This window comes from Brassica oleracea, chromosome C8 (genome assembly GCF_000695525.1).
Source record: "Brassica oleracea var. oleracea cultivar TO1000 chromosome C8, BOL, whole genome shotgun sequence".
Classification (NCBI taxonomy): Eukaryota; Viridiplantae; Streptophyta; class Magnoliopsida; order Brassicales; family Brassicaceae; genus Brassica; species Brassica oleracea.
The window spans coordinates 316,734-336,744 of record NC_027755.1 but is presented as its reverse complement, the minus strand read 5'-3'; the positions used below and the strand labels follow the sequence as shown (position 1 = coordinate 336,744).

The 20,011-nt window shown below is 35.1% G+C and overlaps 3 protein-coding genes and 1 pseudogene across 3 annotated transcripts in view; 2 read left to right on the top strand and 2 right to left on the bottom strand.

Annotated features, from left to right (window-relative positions):
• The first annotated feature begins 10,430 nt into the window (after window positions 1-10,430).
• LOC106308351 lies at window positions 10,431-12,721 on the top strand. Its single transcript, XM_013745511.1, has 2 exons — window positions 10,431-11,907; window positions 12,135-12,721. Exons 1-2 carry the CDS (start codon window positions 10,431-10,433, stop codon window positions 12,719-12,721), a joined length of 2,064 nt encoding a protein of 687 aa, XP_013600965.1.
• Window positions 12,722-16,009: 3,288 nt separating this feature from the next.
• Window positions 16,010-17,842, bottom strand: LOC106307653 (annotated as a pseudogene).
• Window positions 17,843-17,917: 75 nt separating this feature from the next.
• On the bottom strand, window positions 17,918-18,676 carry LOC106307652 (photosystem II repair protein PSB27-H1, chloroplastic-like). The gene has a single exon (XM_013744669.1). It carries the CDS (start codon window positions 18,544-18,546, stop codon window positions 18,022-18,024), a length of 525 nt encoding a protein of 174 aa, XP_013600123.1. The 5' UTR covers window positions 18,547-18,676; the 3' UTR covers window positions 17,918-18,021.
• Window positions 18,677-19,613: 937 nt separating this feature from the next.
• LOC106307487 (probable protein phosphatase 2C 1) overlaps window positions 19,614-20,011 on the top strand; it is a 3,766-nt gene continuing 3,368 nt past the window's right edge. Inside the window, exon 1 of the mRNA XM_013744464.1 lies at window positions 19,614-19,770. The gene's annotated coding sequence lies outside the window, so the exon portion shown is untranslated. The remainder of the gene's footprint in view (window positions 19,771-20,011) is intronic.

Below are 20,011 nucleotides of genomic sequence, written 5' to 3'. Positions count from 1 at the left end.
AACCCTAAAATATTTGTGTTGTTTTAAAATTTATAACCACATTTTACATTTGTATTAATGTATGCTAAACTCTCTTTCATAGTACATGAGCATCGTTCAATTTTTTATAAATTAATTGAGTAAAATTTCATATACTCCCAAAACTAGTGGACTAACCATTATAAAATTGCTAATTTTGAGAGAAATGGAGACAACAAAGATTTCAAACCTCTTTGACCATCATCATATATTAGCACAGGAGGCAAATATGCATTAAAGCAATATTGTTATATTTTTTGATTTTTTTTCTCAAAATCTATATGTTTAACCCCTACGAATATATTGAGTTTTACGTTAAACGCTCTTTATATTGAATCTTAAACTTTTTAGTGTGGTTTTAAAATTTCTGACCACATTCTACATTTTTTTAACGTATGTTAAAATCTCTTTCATTGTATTTGGGAATCATTATAATTTCATATAAATTATTTAGTAAAATTTCATAATACTCCCTAAATCGGTGGAATAACCACTATAAAATCGCTATTTTCTTGAAAAATGGAGACAACAAAGGCTCCAAACCTCTTTCAACATCATCATATGTTAGTGCAGGATGCAACAATGCATTGAAACAATATTTTCATATTTTTTGAAATTTTCTCAAAATCTATGTGTGGTTCCCCGACAAAAATATTGAATTTTGGTAAATGCTTTATATACTGAAGCCTATAATCTTTAGTGTTGTTTTAAAATTTCTAACCACATTCTATATTAGTATGAATGTATGCTAAACTCTCTTTCATGGTACATGAGCATCGTTCAATTTTTTTATAAATTAATTTAGTAAAACTTCATATACTACCTAAACTAGTGGACTAACCGTTATAAGATCGCTATTTTCTAGAAAAATAGAGATAACAAAGGTTTCAAACCTCTTTGACCATCATCATATATTAGTACAAGAGGCAACTATGCATTAAAACAATATTGTCCCCCTACGAAAATATTGTGTTTTACGTTAAATGCTTTATATACTGAAACTTATACTTTTTATTGTTGTTCTAAGTTTTGCAACTACATTATAAATTTGTATTAATGAATGTTAAACTCTCTTTTATGGTATATGAGAATCGTTCTAATTTTTTATCAATTAATTAGTAAAACTTCATAATACAATCTAAATCATTGGAATAACCACTACAAAATCACTATTTTTTTGAAAAACGGACACAACAAAGGCTATAAACCTCTTTCAACATCATCATATATTAGTGTATGATGCAATTATGCATTAAAACAATATTGTCATATTTTTTTAAGTTTTCTCAAAATTTATATATTAACCTCTACAAAAATATTTAATTTTGATAAATGCTTTATATACTGAACCCTAAAATATTTGTGTTGTTTTAAAATTTATAACCACATTTTACATTTGTATTAATGTATGCTAAAATTTCTTTTATGGTACATGAGCATCGTTCAATTTTTTTTATAAATTAATTTAGTAAAACTTCGTATACTCCCTAAATTAGTGAACTAACAATTATAAAATCCCTATTCTCTATAGAAATGGAGACAACAAAGGTTTCAAACCTCTTTGACCATCATCATATATTAGTACATGAGGCAACTATGCATTAAAGCAATTGTTATATTTTTTTATTTTTTCTCAAAATTTATGTGTTATCCCCTACGAAAATATTGAGTTTTACGTTAAACGCTCTATATACTGAAACTTATACTTTTCATTGTTGTTCTAAATTTTTTAACGGCATTCTAAATTTTTTTAATGTATGTCAAACCCTTTTTTTATGGTGTATGAGAATCGTTCTATTTTGTTTATCAATTAATTAGTAAAACTTCATAATATTATCTAAATCAGTAGAATAGCTACTACAAAATCGCTATTTTCTTGAAAAACGGAAACAAAAAAATTCTCCAAACCTCTTTCAATATCATCATATGTTAGTGCATGATGCAACTACGCATGAAAACAATATTGTCATATTTTTTGAAATTTTTTCCAAAATCTATGTGCTAACCCCTACAAAAATATTAAATTTTGAAAAATGCTTTATATACTGAATCCTATAATATTTTGTGTTGTTTTAATATTTCAAACCACATTCTACATTTGTATTAATGTATGCTCAGCTCTTTTTCAAGGTACATTACATCTTTCAATTTTTTTATAAATTAATTTAGTAAAATTTCATATACTCCCTAAATTTGTGGACTAACCATTATAAAATCGCTATTCTTTAGAGAAATGTAGACAACAAGGGTTTGGAACCCTTGTGACCATCATCATATATTAGTACTTGAAACAACTATGCATTAAAGCAATATTGTTATATTTTTTGAATTTTCCTCAAAATCTATGAAAATATTGAGTTTTTCGTTAAACACTCTATATACTGAAACTTATACTTTTTATTGTTTTTATAAGTTTTCTAACGATCTACTAAGTTTGTATGAATATATGTTAAACTCTCTTTCATTGTATATGAGAATCATTATAATTTCTTATCAATTAATTTAGTAAAATTTCATAATACTCCCTAAATCGGTGGAATAATCACTATAAAATCGCTATTTTCTTGAAAAATGGAGACAACAAAGGCTCCAAACCTCTTTCAACATCATCATATGTTAGTGCAGGATGCAATAATGCATTAAAACAATATTTTCATATTTTTTGAAATTTTCTCAAAATCTATGTGCTAACCCGTCCAAAAAATATTGAATTTTGGTAAATGCTTTATATACTGAAGCCTATAATATTTAGTGTTGTTTTAAATTTTCAAACCATATTCTGCATTTGTATTAATATATGCTAAACTTTCTTTCATGGTACATGAGCATCGTTCAATTTTTTTATAAATTAATTTAGTAAAACTTCATATACCCCCTAAATTAGCGAACTAACAATTATAAAATCGCTTTTCTCTATAGAAACGGAGACAACAAATGTTTCAAACCTCTTTGACCATCATAATATATTAGTACATGAGGCAACTATGCATTAAAGCAATTGTTTTTATTTTTTGATTTTTTTTTCAAAATTTATGTGTTATCCCTTACGAAAATATTGACTTTTACGTTAAATGCTCTATATACTAAAACTTATAATTTTTATTGTTGTTCTAAATTTTCTAACGACATTCTAAAATTGTTTTAATGTATGCTAAACTTTTTTTAAGGCATATGGAAATCGTTATAATTTTTTATCAATTAATTAGTAAAACTTCATAATACTATCTAAACCAGTGGAATAACCAATACAAAATTGCAATTTTTTTGAAAAGCGGAGGCAACAAAGGCTTCAAACCTCTTTCAACATCATCATATGTTAGTGCAGGATGCAACTATGCATTAAAACAATATTGTTATTTTTTGAAATTTTTCCAAAATCTATGTGCTAACAACCCCTACAAAAATATTGAATTTTGGTAAATGCTTTATATATTGAATCCTATAATCTTTTGGATTGATTTAAAATTTTAAACCACATTCTACATTTGTATTAATGTATGCTAAGCTCTTTTCCATGGTACATGACATTGTTCAATTTTTTTATAAATTAATTTAGTAAAACTTCATATATTACCTAATTTAGTGAACTAACCATTATAAAATCGCTATTCTCTAGAAAAATTGGGACAACAAAAGCTTCAAACCTCTTTGACCATCGTCATATATTAATACAGGAGGCAATTATGTATTAAAGCAACATTGTTATATTTTCTGATTTTTTCTCAAAATCGATGTGTTAACCCCTACGAAAATATTGAGTTTTACGTTAAACGCTGTATATACTGAATCTTAAACTTTTTAGTGTGGTTTTAAAATTCTAACTACATTCTACATTTGTTTTAATGTATTTAAACTCTCTTTCATTGTATATTAGAATCATTATAATTTCTTATCAATTATTTAGTAAAATTTCATAGTACTCCCTAAATCGGTGAATAACCACTATAAAATCGCTATTTTCTTGAAAAATGGAGACAACAAAGGCTCCAAACATCTTTAAACATCATCATATGTTAGTGCAAGATTCAACAATGCATTAAAACAATTTTGTCATATTTTTTGAAATTTTTTCAAAATCTATGTGTTAACCCCCTACAAAAATATTGAATTTTGGTAAATGCTTTATATACTGAAGCCTATAATCTTTAGTGTTGTTTTAAAATTTCTAACCACATTCTACATTTGTATTAATATATGCTAAACTCTCTTTCATGGTACATGAGCATCGTCCAATTTTTTTATAAATTAATTTTGTAAAACTTCATATACTCCCTAAATTAGTGGAGTAACCATTATAAAATCGCTATTCTCTAGAAAAATATGGACAACAAAGGTTTCAAACCTCTTTGACCATCATCATATATTAGTACAGGAGGCAAAAATGCATTAAAGCAATATTGTTATATTTTCTAAATTTTTCTCAAAATCTATGTGTTTTCCCTTGTACGAAAATATTGAGTTTTACGTTAAACGCTTTATATACTGAAACTTATACTTTTTATTGTTGTTCTAAGTTTTGAAACTACATTATAAATTTGTATTAATGAATGTTAAACTCTCTTTTATGGTATATGAGAACCATTCTAATTTTTTATCAATTAATTAGTAAAACTTCGTAATACAATTTAAATCAGTGGAATAACCACTACAAAATCGCTATTTTCTTGAAAAACGGACACAACAAAGGCTATAAACCTCTTTCAACATCATCATATATTAGTGTATGATGCAACTATTCATTAAAACAATATTTTCATATTTTTTAATTTTTCTCAAAATTTATATGTTAACCTCTACAAAAATATTGAATTTTGGTAAATGCTTTATATACTGAACCGTATAATATTTGTGTTGTTTTAAAATTTATAACCACATTTTACATTTGTATTAATGTATGCTAAACTCTCTTTCATGGTATATGAGCATCGTTCAATGTTTTTTATAAATTAATTTAGTAAAACTTCATATACTCCCTAAATTACTAGACTAACCATTATAAAATCGATATTCTCTATAAATATGGAGACAACAAATGTTCCAAACCTCTTTGACCATCATCATATAGTAGTACATGAGACAAATATGCATTAAATCAATTGTTACATTTTTTGAATTTTTCTCAAAATTTAAATGTTAGCCCCTACAAAAATATTGAGTTTTACGTAAAACGCTCTATATACTGAAACTTATACTTTTTATTGTTGCTCTAAATTTTCTAACGACATTCTAAATTTTTTTTAATGCATGTTAAACTTTTTTTTTATGGTATATGGGAATCGTTCTAATTTTTAATCAATTAATTAGTAAAACTTCATAATACTATCTAAATCAGTAGAATAACCACTACAAAATCGCAATTTTTTTTAAAAGCGGAGAAAACAATGGCTCCTAACCTCTTTCAACATCATCATATGTTAGTGAAGGATGCATCTATGCATTAAAACAATATTGTCATATTTTTTGAAATTTTTCCAAAATCTGTGTGTATAACTCCTACGAAAATATTGAGTTTTACGTTAAACGCTCTATATACTGAAACTTATACTTTTTATTGTTGTTCTAAGTTTTGCAACTACATTATAAATTTGTATTAATGAATGTTAAACTCTCTTTTATTGTATATGGGAATCGTTCTAATTTTTTATCAATTAATTAGTAAAACTTCATAATACAATCTAAATCAGTGGAATAACCACTAAAAAATCGCTATTTTCTTGAAAAACGGATACAACAAAGGCTATAAAACTCTTTCAACATCATCATATATTAGTGTATGATACAACTATGCATTAAAACAATATGTCATATTTTTTGAATTTTTCTCAAAATTTATATGTTAACCTCTACAAAAATATTGAATTTTGGTAAAGGCTTTATATACTGAACCCTATAATATTTGTGTTATTTTAAAATTTCTAACCACATTCTACATTTGTATTAATGTATGCTAAACTCTCTTTCATGGTACATGAGCATCGTTCAATTTTTTTATAAATTAATTGAGTAAAATTTCATATACTCTCCCTAAATTAGTAGACTAACCATTATAAAATTGCTAATTTTAAGAGAAATAGAGACAACAAAGGTTTCAAACCTCTTTGACCATCATAATATATTAGTACAAGATGCAACTATACATTAAAGCAATATTGTTATATTTTTTTATCTTTTCTCAAAATCTATGTGTTAACCCCCCTACGAAAATATTGAGTCTTACGTTAAACGCTCTTTATACTGAATCTTATACTTTTGAGTGTGGTTTTAAAATTTCTAACCACATTCTACATTTGGTTTAAAGTATGTTAAACTCTCTTTCATTGTATATGGGAATCATTATAATTTCTTATCAATTATTTGGTAAAATTTCATAATACTCCCTAAATCGGTGGAATAACCACTATAAAATCGGAGATCCAACAAGACGGAGGGAGTAACGCGAAACATGAGTTTCTCTCCCAGACGAGCTTCCCGAGGAAAGTAGTACGTAAAACTTTCGTAAAGGCGCTATCTCCTATTACCCGCTGGTTTACTTGCTGTTTATGGGCTTATTCCTCTGAATATTCCCCTCTTTATTTCAAATTCTTTCCACTTTGGGAGTTATTCATCGGTCTGTGCAAAGTCTTGGCCTTTATTCACCGGGTTCTTCCCCCGACCCGACGTCGGAGGGACCGCCGTCAGTTACTTCGCCTAATTTCCGATGCCGGAACAAGTTCTCCAGGTAGCTAGTATGTTTACTGTTTCGTGTGACGAAAATCGCTGACCGTTTTGAAGATTGTTGATACAGGGGTTCCTGTCCTTTTTTGTGTTGGTAAAGCATTTAAGAAAACCTTGAATCCCTTCGGTCAAGATGCATAGAAGAATTTCTGAGGCTGATAAAGGAAAACAAATCTTTTCTGATGATTATCAGGCGCCCCGTACGGCTCGAGTGAGAGCTGAGCTCCCGGAAAACACAGAGCTCCTCAACAAGTGTTCCCTTACCTTGATAGGGAGAGTTACAAACCGTTCTATCCAAAAAATCTGGCCCCTTCTATCTTTCTTTTCGGATCTCTGGAAGTCAGATGTGAAGCCAGTGGGGGCAGATCTAGGGAATGGTCTCTTTCAATTTCAGTTTGCGCGAGAGGAAGACCTGCTCCAAGTCTTAGAGAAGAGGCCATACCACTTTGCTAGGTGGATGGTTATAGTCCAACGGTGGGAACCTACATTATCCAAATCTTTCCCGGCGCTAATCCCCTTTTGGATTAAGATTTAAGGGGTTCCAATCCACCTCTGGACAGAAGGTATTTGTCAGAGTATTGGCAACGATATAGGTGTCTATGAGAAAGCTGAAATCACCCCCCTGGCTATGAAAATGATAGTTCATGTGAATGGGTTGCTTCCATTGATTACTTCCACTGTTATAGAATACCCCAATGGTGAAGAAGTCTCGGCCAGATTAGTCTATGAACGGCTTGAAAGACATTGTACAACTTGCCTCCGGCTGGATCATGACATTCATGATTACTTGGAGGAAAGGGCAAAGAAGCGAGAGCTTAAGACTGCGCAGGACGCTGATCCTAGTAAACAAGCCTCATTTCCCTCTGGTCATGAAGGCCGGGATGTGGGGGGGAAAACCTCGAGCAGATAACACAACCTATCAATTCTCGGCCTCTACTGGTGCTGGCGCTCCTGAGAGAAGACCCTGTCACTCTCAAGAAGAGTATGGCCGACGTTCGTACAAACCCCAACCAAAGGCTTGGCAGGAGAAAGAATCGTACAGGCGGTCTAGTCAAGCCAGGGAACGAGCTCGTTACCCTGAGGATCGTTATAAGGGGCACTTGAAAGACCTTGCCACTCAGAGACGTCAAGGCTCGTCCCAAGATAGAAGTTACTACAGAGCAATCACGCAGATTCCAACTTCTGAGGCAGATAAAGGGTCCAGCTCAGCTAAATCCCAGTTTAGAAATGGTGAAAAGGGGATTCCCTTAACTGATACTACCTCTATTCTCCTTGTGGAAGCCCTGCAGCTAGCGAGAGACGAGGTTCGGGATGCAATGCTGCAGTAGGACCCAACTGAAAGAGAAGCCCGTATTGAGAGAAAGAGGCAAGCTGAAGAGCAAGGAGATCTAGATACAGCAGCAGCCCATATGGTCTAGGCATCCCTCAATGCAAATGCGAAACGTCAGGCCCGAGAAGACGCGTCGCTTACACCCGAGAGAATCCCTGCAATGCAGCGTTTGTCACTCCCGTCGTCTCAGGAGCGCATCCCAATGGCACTACGGCTTGGTGCCAACGCTTCTTTAGCTCCTAGGCTTGACCATGTCGATAGTGAAATGGTAGAGATGCAGGAAAGCGCGGAGCGAGTCCCAGCTGCTTTGAGAATTGGACACCTTCCGGCCCCACAGCGAGAAAGGGAGCCAGGTGCTCCTATTGCACCTTTGAAGAGGAAACCTGGATGACCCCCCGGAGCCAGAAAAGTGCCCGAGACCGTAGGAACAAAACCAATTGTGGTCGCGGCCTCTAGTAGTAGGGTCCGAAAAGTGCCGGGTGGCAAACCTTCCCCAGTAAGAAGATCATCTAAAGCTACTAAGGCGAAAACAGCTACAGGACCTTCCCGTGGAAAGAACCAAGCAGGAGGTTCAACAACAAGCTCTGAAAACATGCCTATTTGTAACATGATCCCGAGCTCTTCTAGGAAGAGGATGGATTTTCGGATCCCATCCGCTCCGGGTCCTTAAAAATGGTGAGCTGGAACTGTCAAGGTTAGGGAATCTCAAGACAGTTCGTCGTCTCAAGGAAATAGCGAAAAAATTCAGGCCTGACATCTGCTTCCTTATTGAGACCAAAAATCCCGACTCTGTAGTTCTTCAAAAATGTGATCAGCTTGGGTATGAAGAACACTTCCTGGTAACTCCGATTGGCCATGGCACAGGAGGGCTTGCCCTGCTTTGGAAGCAAGAAATAAAACTACAAGTGCTTAATTCTAGCTCTGATGTAATAAACGCAAGCATTGAATACGAAGACAAATTATTCTATGCGAGTTTTGTTTATGGCAGTACATATAGAGTGCAAAGAAACAGTCTGTGGAATACCCTTTTAACATCAGCTGAAGTTAGAGATTCCATTTGGTTCCTTACCGGGGATTTTAACGACCTACTCTGTAGTGATGAAAAGGTGGGCGGACCTGACAGATCGAAAGGCTCCTTCTCGGATCTCAGAACTTTTTTCTCCGAAGGTGATTTATATGACCTCCACCATTCGGGAGACCCACTTTCATGGAGAGGACAAAGAGGTACTCACTTTGTGAGATGCCACCTAGATAGGGCAGTGGCAAATAGTTCTTGGGCTGAGACTTACCCGACAGTGCGCTGTCAATACTTGGAATATGAGGGCTCCGATCATAAACCTCTTCTTACCTGCCTAGATCCGACCATCATGAAGCGAAGGGGTCTGTTTCGGTACGACCGACGGCTCAACACTAATGAGGAAGCAAAGAAAGTGATTTACGAGTCTTGGGCAAGTAATGATCAGAGTAGAGTCTCGGAACGGCTGGCCTCTACTAGAAGAGCTCTATCTGAATGGAATAAACTTCAACAACAGAATAGCAAGATTCTCATTGAGCAAAGGAAGCGAGAGTTGGAAGCAGCTCTCACTAGTCCCCTTAATGATACAGTCCTGATTAAAGAGATCAGCGATAAGTTGAATGAAGCTTACCTTGCGGAGGAGTCCTTTTGGAAGCAAAGAAACCGTTTGCTCTGGCTAAGCTTAGGTGATAGAAACTCGGGTTTCTTTCATGCCTCGGCAAAGAACAGACGCAGAGCCAATGCGTTTACAGTTTTGGAAAATACCGAGGGGGGATGGTGTATAAAAAAGCCGAGATAGCCAAGACGGTTATTGAGTACTTTAAGAACATGTTCACTTCAGAGCAAGGAGATCGGGGAGAAACTGTTAATTATGCCCTCCGACCTATTGTTTCGCATGAAGATAACGAGGTACTGATCGCAGTTCCTTCGGCTGTGGAGATTAAAGAAGCAATCCATGATATTAATGGCGAGAAAGCACCAGGCCCGGATGGGTTCTCAGCGAGTTTTTATCACACTCACTGGAATGAGGTTGGTCCAGACCTAGTACAAGAAATTCAGGGATCTTGAGATCAGGAACTCTGCCTCTCGGGATCAATGACACTCATATCCGCCTGATCCCGAAAATTAAAGGCCCGCAGCGAGTGTTTGATTACCGTCCTATTGCCTTATGCAATGTGTACTACAAAGTCTACTCCAAGATTCTTCAGAAGCGACTGCAGCCTCTATTGGGAAAAATCATTTCTGAAAATCAGTCAGCCTTTGTCCCGGGCCGATTGATAGGGGATAATGTACTCATTACCCATGAGGTACTACACACTTTGAAGACGTCCCGAGCAGAAAAAAAGAGTGGCGATGGCAGTGAAGACGGACATAAGTAAAGCATACGATCGGCTTGAATGGGATTTCATAGCTGCAGTGCTAGAGAGACTCGGATTTCACCAACATTGGATTGGTCTAATCATGCAGTGTATCTCGTCAGTTACATATTCCTTCCTCATCAACGGTTCGCCTAGAGGAAAGGTTATACCGAGTCGAGGGATTCACCAAGGCGATCTCCTCTCGCCCTACATATTCATATTATGTAGTGAAGTGCTCTCGGATCTTTGTAACAAAGCACAAGCAGAAGGACGCATCCAAGGCATTAGGGTTTCTCGGGGGAGTCCCCGGATTAACCATCTTCTTTTCGCGGATGATACTATGTTCTTCCTAAAAGCGGAAAGAGAGTCGACTTTAGCTCTCAAAGAAATTATGCATCGTTATGGGACAGCGTCTGGTCAATCAATTAATTTTGAAAAGTCATCTGTTACCTTTTCACGCAGAGCTCCGGCTGAACTGAAAAATATGGTCCATACAGAGCTTCAAATCCAAAAAGAAGGCGGTGTTGGAAAGTATCTCGGGCTTCCAGAAATTTTCGGGAGAAAGAAGAAAGACATGTTCTCGTCAATAGTGGATCGTATTGTCCAAAAAGCAAGCAGTTGGTCTAACCGGTACCTATCCGCAGCAGGAAAGATGGTAATGCTTCAAAGTGTTCTCTCCTCTATACCATCCTACTCCATGACCTGCTTCAAACTGCATGTATCTCTTTGCAATCACATCCAATCAGCGTTAACGCGCTTTTGGTGGGATGACAAGACGGGGAAGAGAAAGATGGCATGGTTAGCTTGGGATAAAATGACTCTGTCTAAGAGTAATGGTGGACTGGGCATACGGGACGTGCAAGCTTTCAATGATGCCTTCTTAGCTAAAATTAGCTGGCGGCTAAAAGAAAACCCCGACTGTCTATTGGGCAGGATCTTATTGTCTAAGTACTGTCCAGATGGAAATCTTCTAACTTGTACTGCCCTGTCCGCGGCTTCCCATGGGTGGCAGAGCATTCTGTTGGGTAGAGATCTTCTGGTAAAAAATCTGGGTTGGATAGTAGGAGATGGAGCGTCGATCAAGATATGGGATGATGCTTGGCTGAGCCTCGAAGCCCCGTGTAGACCTATGGGACCTGCAACTAGTGAGACGGCTTCATTGTGCGTAAAAGACCTTATTCAAGAAGGGAATGGCGAATGGAACAGAGAATTTGTGCAAACAGTTCTACCTTTTGAGGAGGAAAGAGTGTTGAGTATCACTCCCAGTACAAAAGGAGCCTCGGACGTTCTTAAATGGCTGGGAACTAAGACAGGAGAGTACAAGGTCAAAACAGGATACTACACGGCCATGGCCGAAGTAACTGAAGAAATTTTGGAGGGAGAAGCTACCCCTGAGTTTGACTGGAGAAGAACAGTATGGAACCTAAAAATTGCTCCAAAGGTTAAGATGTTTACCTGGAAGTGTTTGAAAGGTATTCTCCTGGCTGGAGAAGTGTTACTAGGCCGCCACATAAATGTCAATCCTGCCTGTAAGAGGTGCGGGAACTCGGAATCTATCAATCATCTTATTTCCATTGTCCTTTTGCTCGACAAGTGTGGAAACTCGCTCCTCTGGATGGAAGCTTTCGAATTAGCGGATTGATAGATTTGAGAGCTGACTGGAATGACCTACATAAGCTTGGTTGTCTTCCCCCGACAGGACTAACATCCTCCCCTCTTGTGCCCTGGATCCTTTGGGCATTGTGGAAGGCTCGCAACAAATATGTTTTTGAGAATTTTGATGGGAGTCCGGCAGACATTTTATCGCAAGCAATAGGTGCAACAAAAGAATGGGCCGCAGCGCAAGACAAAAAAGAAAGAGGCAGCCAAAGGGTTACCCAACCCCTTCCCCATGAAGCTGGAACAGTCGCAAGGTCTGATGCTGCGTGGTCGGCGTTAACAAAGAATGCGGGTCTTGGCTGGGTCGTGGTGACTCGAGAACAGAGGACTCTGTTTAAGCTAGGAATCGCCTTCACCCCCTCAGCCCTAGTTTCTGAAGCCCTAGCCTTGAAGGAAGCGGTGATGGCTTGTTTCAGGATAGGAGTAAAGGATGTGAGATTTGAATCAGACTCAAGGATGCTGATTAACGCCATCAACGGCAAAGACCCTCTGTTTGAGATTTACGGAGTTGTGGAGGATATCCACATTCTATCTAATGCTTTTGATGATGTTAGCTTTGCTTGGTTGTCGAGAGAGAGAAATGGTGAGGCTGATATGCTTGCCAAGAATGCATTAAGGGTTGTATGAACAAGGGGTGGTCGTGGCTACCTTAATGCCCCCACCAAACTAATTTATAAATGAAAGTTTTTGTGACAAAAAAAAAACACTATAAAATCGCTATTTTCTTGAAAAATTGAGACAATAAAGGCTTCAAACCTCTTTTAACATCATCATATGTTAGTTCATGATGAAACAATACATTAAAACAATATTTACATATTTTTTGAAATTTTCTCAAAATCTATGTGTTCCCCTACAAAAATATTGAATTTTGGTAAATGCTTTATATACTGCATCCTATAATGTTTTGTGTTGTTTTAAAATTTCTAACCACATTCTACATTTGTATTAATGTATGCTAAGCTCTTTTTCATGGTACATAACATTGTTCAATTTTTTTATAAATTAATTTAGTAAAACTTCATATACTACCTAAATTAGTGGACTAACCGTTATAAAATCGCTATTCTCTAGAAAAATAGGGACAACAAAGGTTCCAAACCTTTTTTTTCATCATCATATATTAGTACATGAGACAACTATGCATTAAAGCAATATTGTTATATTTTTTGAATTTTTCTCAAAATATATGTGTTAACCCCTATGAAAATATTGAGTTTTGCGTTAAACGCTCTATATGTTGAAACTTATACTTTTTATCGTTGTTCTAAATTTTATAACGATATTCTAAATTTGTATCAATGTATGTTAAACTCTCTTTCATTGTATATGAGAATCATTATAATTTCTTATCAATTAATTTAGTAAAATTTCATAAGACTCCCTAAATAGGGGAAATAACCACTATAAAATCGCTAACAAAGGCTCCAAACCTCTTTCAACTTTATCATATGTTAGTGCAGGATGCAACTATGCATTAAAACAACATTGTCATATTTTTTGAAAATTTCTCAAAATATATGTGTTAACCCTACAAAAATATTGAATTTTGGTAAATGCTTTATATACTGAAGCCTATAATCTTTAGTGTAGTTTTAAAATTTCTAACCACATTCTACATTTATATTAATGTATGTTAAACTCTCTTTCATGGTACATGAGCATCGTTCAATTTTGTTTATAAATTAATTTAGTAAAACTTCGTATACTACCTAAATTAGTGGACTAACCATTATAAAATCGCTATTTTCTAGAAAAATAGGGACACCAAAGGTTTCAAACCTCTTTGACCATCATCATATATTAGTACAGTATAGAACTACGCATTAAAGCAATATTGTTATATTTTTAAAATTTTTCTCAAAATCTATGTGTTAACCCCTACAAAAATATTGAGTTTTACGTTAAATGCTCTATATACTGAAACTTATACTTTTTATTGTTGTTCTAAATTTTCTAACGATATTTCTAAATTTGTATGAATGTATGTTAAACTCTCTTTCATTGTATATGAGAATCATTATAATTAATTATCAATTAATTTAGTAAAATTTCATAATACTCTCTAAATCGGTGAAATAACCACTATAAAATTGCTATTTGTTTTTTGAAAAATGGAGACAACAAAGGCTCCAAACCTCTTTCAACATCATCATATGTTAATGCATGATGCAATTATGCATTAAAGCAATATTTTTATATTTTTTGAATTTTTCTCAATCTATGTGTTAATCCCTACAAAAATATTGAGTTTTACGTTAAACGCTCTATATACTGAAGCCTAAACTTTTTAGTGTTGTTTTAAATTTTTTAACTACATTATACATTTGTATTAATGTATGTTAAACTCTCTTTCAGAGTATATGAGAATTGTTATAATTGTTTATCAATTAATTTAGTAAAACTTCATAATACTCCCTAAATCGGTGGAATAACCACTATAAAATCACTATTTTCTTGAAAAACGGAGACAACAAAGGCTCCAAACCTCTTTCGACATCATCATATGTTAGCACATGATGCAACTATGCATTAAAACAATATTGTCATATTTTTTGAAATTTTCTCAAAATCCAAACCCCTACAAAAATATTTAATTTTGGTAAATGCTTTATATACTGAAGCCTATAATCTTTAGTGTTGTTTTAAAATTTCTAACCACATTCTACATTTGTGTTAATGTATTCAAAACTCTCTTTCATTGTACATGAGCATCGTTCAATTTTTTTTATAAATTAATTTAGTAAAACTTCATATACTACCTAAATTAGTGTATTAACCATTATAAAATCGTTATTCTCTAGAAAAATAGGGACAACGGAGGTTTCAAACCTCTTTGACCATCATCATAATATAGTACCGGAGGAAAATATGCATTAAAGCAATATTATTATATTTTTTTGAATTTTTCTCAAAATATATGTGTTAACCCCTATGAAAATATTGAGTTTTGCGTTAAACGCTCTATATATTGAAACTTATACTTTTTATTGTTGTTCTAAATTTTCTAACGATATTCCTAAATTTGTATGAATGTATGTTAAACTCTCTTTCATTGTATATGAGAATCATTATAATTTCTTATCAATTAATTTAGTAAAATTTCATAATACCCCCTAAATCGGTGAAATAATCACTATAAAATCGCTATTTTCTTGAAAAATAGAGACAACAAATGCTTCAAACCTCTTTCAATATCATCATATGTTAGTGCAGGATGCAACTATGCATTAAAGCAATATTGTTATATTTTTTGAAATTTTCTCAAAATCTATGTGTTAACCAACCCCCTACGAAAATATTGAGTTTTACGTTAAACGCTCTATATACTGAAACTTATTCCTTTTTATTATTGTTCTAAATTTTGTAACGACATTATAAATTTGAATTAATGTATGTTATACTCTATTTTATGGTATATGGAATCGTTCTTTTTTTATCAATTAATTAATAAAACTTCATAATACTATCTAAATTAGTGGAATAACCAGTACAAAATCACTATTTTCTTCAAAAACGAAGACAACAGAGGCTCTAAACCTCTTTCAACATCATCATGTGTTAGTGTATGATGCAACTATGCATTAAAACTATATTGTTATATTTTTTTGAAATTTTCTCAAAATCTATGTGTTAACCCTCTACAAAAATATTGAATTTTGGTAAATGTTTTATATACTGAACCCTCTAATTTTTAGTGTTGTTTTAAAATTTCTAACCACATATGTTAAACTCTCTTACATGATATATGAGCATCGTTCAATTTTTTTATAAATTAATTTAGTAAAATTTTATATACTCTCTAAATTAGTGGACTAACCATTATAAAATCGTTATTCTCTAGAGAAATGAAGACAACAAAAGTTCCAAACCTCTTTAACCATCACCATATATTAGTACTAGAGATAACTATGCATTAAAGCAATATTGTTATATTTTTAAAATTTTCTCAAAATATACGATAAGTCATAGACATAGTGTAGAAATAGTTGAAGTCATGATGTTGAACCCTAAGCTGTTTTAGCCAAGAATCCGCAACGCTATAAAGCGAAACCAACTTCTCTTGGTCATCTTGGTCATGAGAAAGCCAGACATTGACCTGCATCTTGTGAGTTGCCATCCCAAATGGGGATAGAGTTATGTCTTCTCCTTCCTTTCGCATCCTCTCTTTGTCACCACCGTTCTCTTCCGGACGTTCCATATCTGTGATATTACAAGGAATTAAACACCAGTGTGATTTCACCGAGTTAAAGGGTTTAGTAGGGATAGAAAATGTGCAGCAGACCTTGAAAAGAAGAAGAAAGGGTGTGGTAAGTGAGGAAACAAGTGGACAAGTCTTTAATGGTTCTTCCCATTGGTATATGATAAATAGGGTACCACGCAACAGACATCCAGCTCGCGGGAGACAGATCAACGCTTCTCAACGACATCAATTGAGGATATCTTTGAGCTAACTCATTGATCTGTAATCCAAATGATATATCTTCAAAGTGTCAAACCTAGCTCATATACCAATGAAACCAGACCAAGAAACAAGGTTTATAATATACCTTATCCATGAGAGGAACTCTGGTATAAGGAGATGATACTGGAGATAAAGGTAGCCCAAACGATCGTTCGGGTTGTTCTCAAGTCGTTCCTCGGAGACACTCTCATCACTACCTGAATCACTAAAGGGAGGATACCTACCATCGCTTTCCCCATCTTCAGACTCTTCCCTAATTAAGCAACCAACACCAGATGAGATTCAATCAAAAAGATTCTTTCTTCTGAGTAAACAATAAGACCTATGAGGAGGATCAATCATTCTTCTAAGAACTCATACTATATGCTTAATGAGAGACCTATGAGGATCAATCAACCAGATCATTAGAAAGCGGAATAAAAGAATTTCAAATTAGGAATCAAACCTTAACCGGAGCAAGGAGGAAGGAGAGGTGAAAATCTGAATGGCAGAGAGATAAGGAACATAGTATTGCACAAGAGATTCACGGTTGGAGAGATGAATAGGAACACTAGCTCCATAAGCGCTCCATTCATCGTAGCAATCCCACAGATCACTCAGCCTGAAAAACTCTCCCGCGGATGCCACAATCCATTCAGGCTTCTAATCTCCCCCTGCAATCAACCCATCAATGAGAATAATGAAAAGATTGACAATTGAAACGTTTTAAGCTAAAAACAAACCTTGGGGAGGCACTGATGGGGTTGTGCAATGCAGGAATCGATCAAGGTTCGATTTTTTCATTGACCCTTTACCACTCGCCATGATCCTCGACGGGAATTGAGAAAGAGATGAGTTTCGTTCTTCAGTGGTAATTGGATGAGATGGCAAGGAAGCAAGCGAGAGAGAGTATTCTGAGCTTTGACGTTATGAAGACTGAATTTAAGGAACAAGCAAAACAAAACAAAACAAAAAAGTGATTGGAAGAGAAAATTCGATTCTCTTAAAAGAAATGTCTAAAGAAGAACGATCACAATCGAGGAGGCTACAATGTGTAAGCAATATCGAATAGTATTATTGTTTCTTTATTATTTTTGTTTTCACTTTCGCTGTGAAAGTTTTGAAGCCACGCGTCGAGCTCTCTGGGAACAAATAGTTAGTTACACGGGAGAAGGTGAAAAGGTAAAGGGGCATAAAATGAGGGACAGGTAGAAATTTTTCTGAACTTTGGTTGAATGAATGAACGAATGGAGGAGAGAGATTTTTTCGGGAAAGTCGAAAAGTTTCTCTCGGTAAACCGGAAGAGAATATATAAATAACGATTGCTTTACTGGCGACGATCGTCAAATGTTAATTAAGTAATTATTATGCTATAGGTATCCATCGAGCAAATTCAAATTTATCTTCTCATAAATAATTCGATAGGCATTTTTGTGAAAATGAAATTCTATCAACAACAAGAATAACTGTGTTACTGTAAATTTTATCTTCCTCTTGAAAGAGCTTTCTCAGCAGTCTCCATCTCTTCAAGAATCCTCGCCTTCCTCTTCGCCGGTATCGGAGCCGTCGGTCCAAAGCTCACGTAATGTCCCGACACTGCGTTCAACGCCGCGTACATGTCCCTGAACGACGCTTTCCCCAGCAGCGCTTTCTCTTTCCTGTACTTCGCCACCCACGAGTTCGACGCCTCTCTCAGCTCCGCCACCGTGTCCGCCACGTTCGGATCCGTCCTCTCCATCGAGAGCGTCGTTCGAACTTTAGAGATCACCGCCGACGTATCCTTCACGTACTCTTCGTCTTCGGCGGCAGAAGCTGGCGACGGAGCTACAAACGGAATAATTGACTGCGTTAGAATAAGCGTTGATGCGGCGGTTAATGAGAGTAAATCGCGGCGGAGGAGGGTGTGGCGAAGAGGAGGAGATACGGAGGCGGTGATGACGGTCGGTTTATGCGGCGGAGGAGGAGGATTGGGTTTGAGAAGAGTAGCTGTCGGTGAAGCTGAAGCCATTGTCGGGAAAGATGTAAAAGAGAGAGTGAAGAAGAGTTTTGTGTGTTTTAGTAACTCAGACAATGTTTTAGGGGTGTTGGATATTTGACGCGTGTCCCTTATCTTCTCTTCTTATCCAGATTGTGAGGTTTTTGAGCATTAGACATGGAAGATCTGAGTCCAACAATGGAGTGGAGTCTCTCTGATGTGATGTTTCTGCGGCTCCCACGGTTTTGTCTTTTTGACGTTTGGGCTTCGTTTGTTAACATAGGCCCAAACGTTTAAATTAGATAAATTGAAAGCATAATAAGTTTACTGAAAGCCAATAAGTTTACATTGGATATCTAAAGCCCATTCATTTTAATAGTTAATTCGTTTATACTTTATAATAATGGATTAGTTTTTCATAATGTCCTTGGACGATCTAGCATTAGTATAATGTAAACTGAGCCACACATCACGTGACGTTCGATAATTTGACTATTGCTGCCATGCACATGAGATGGGAATGGGAATATGGGATGATGAACCTTTTACTCTCTTTTTAAACTTTATTTTAGTGGAAAACGATGACAAGAATTGTATCCAAGATGTAAGAGCACCCCCATTGGTAAACTCTCCGAATCTAGATTCCCAAAATCCACTTTTGATTATTATAATTTTTTTTTTTCGTTTGATTTAAAAAAAAAAAAAAAAATTAATAAACCAACCAATCGCGAATTAGTGGGATTCGTGAACAGTGTTGATACAGGTTCATCCCAGCCAATTCAAGTGATATAGATTCATAAAAGACAAGTTATTATAATAAATTTTTTTCTTGGAAACTGTGTGAGCTCTCTTTACTTCCTTTAATGGGATGCTCTAAGAGATCCTTTTTAAAATGAGGAGTGTATTAAGTTGACCAGGTGTGAAAAGGGAAAATAAAGGAAAGGTTAAGGTGGCCTCCGTGAACATTTATGCTACAACTTGTATCTTATTATTTTTGTTAAATATGGAATGTTATTAATGTGTGAATGAGTGAAATTTAGAAAGTTAAATCAACGATTTCTATAATTAGCATGCAAAGATTTGATTGATTCTTCTCACCTAGTTATATCTACTTGTTCGCTTTCTTCTTCAATTAATATAAGATCTCTCGCCAGCCATATCTCCGGCGACTACAACTACTACATCAATCACAAAACTCTTATAGTCACTGTCTCTCCGAATCATAATTGTCTCCACAAGAACGACCCCAAACCAAAGGTTCGTCCTTTTTTGCTCTGATTTGACCAATCTCGTATAGTCAGTCTGTGTGTGATCTCATTTTGGTTCGAGTTTGAGTTATCGGTGAATAGAAACTTTCTCAGATCCCATTTTATCTAAATCCGAATCATTTTCTCCCTTTTAAAAATCCCACCTTTTTTTTCCGTTTAAAGGGTTTCCTTCATCTATCCGTTCATTAGAATCTCAACTTACACGTCCAATTAACGAAGTGTTACAGGAC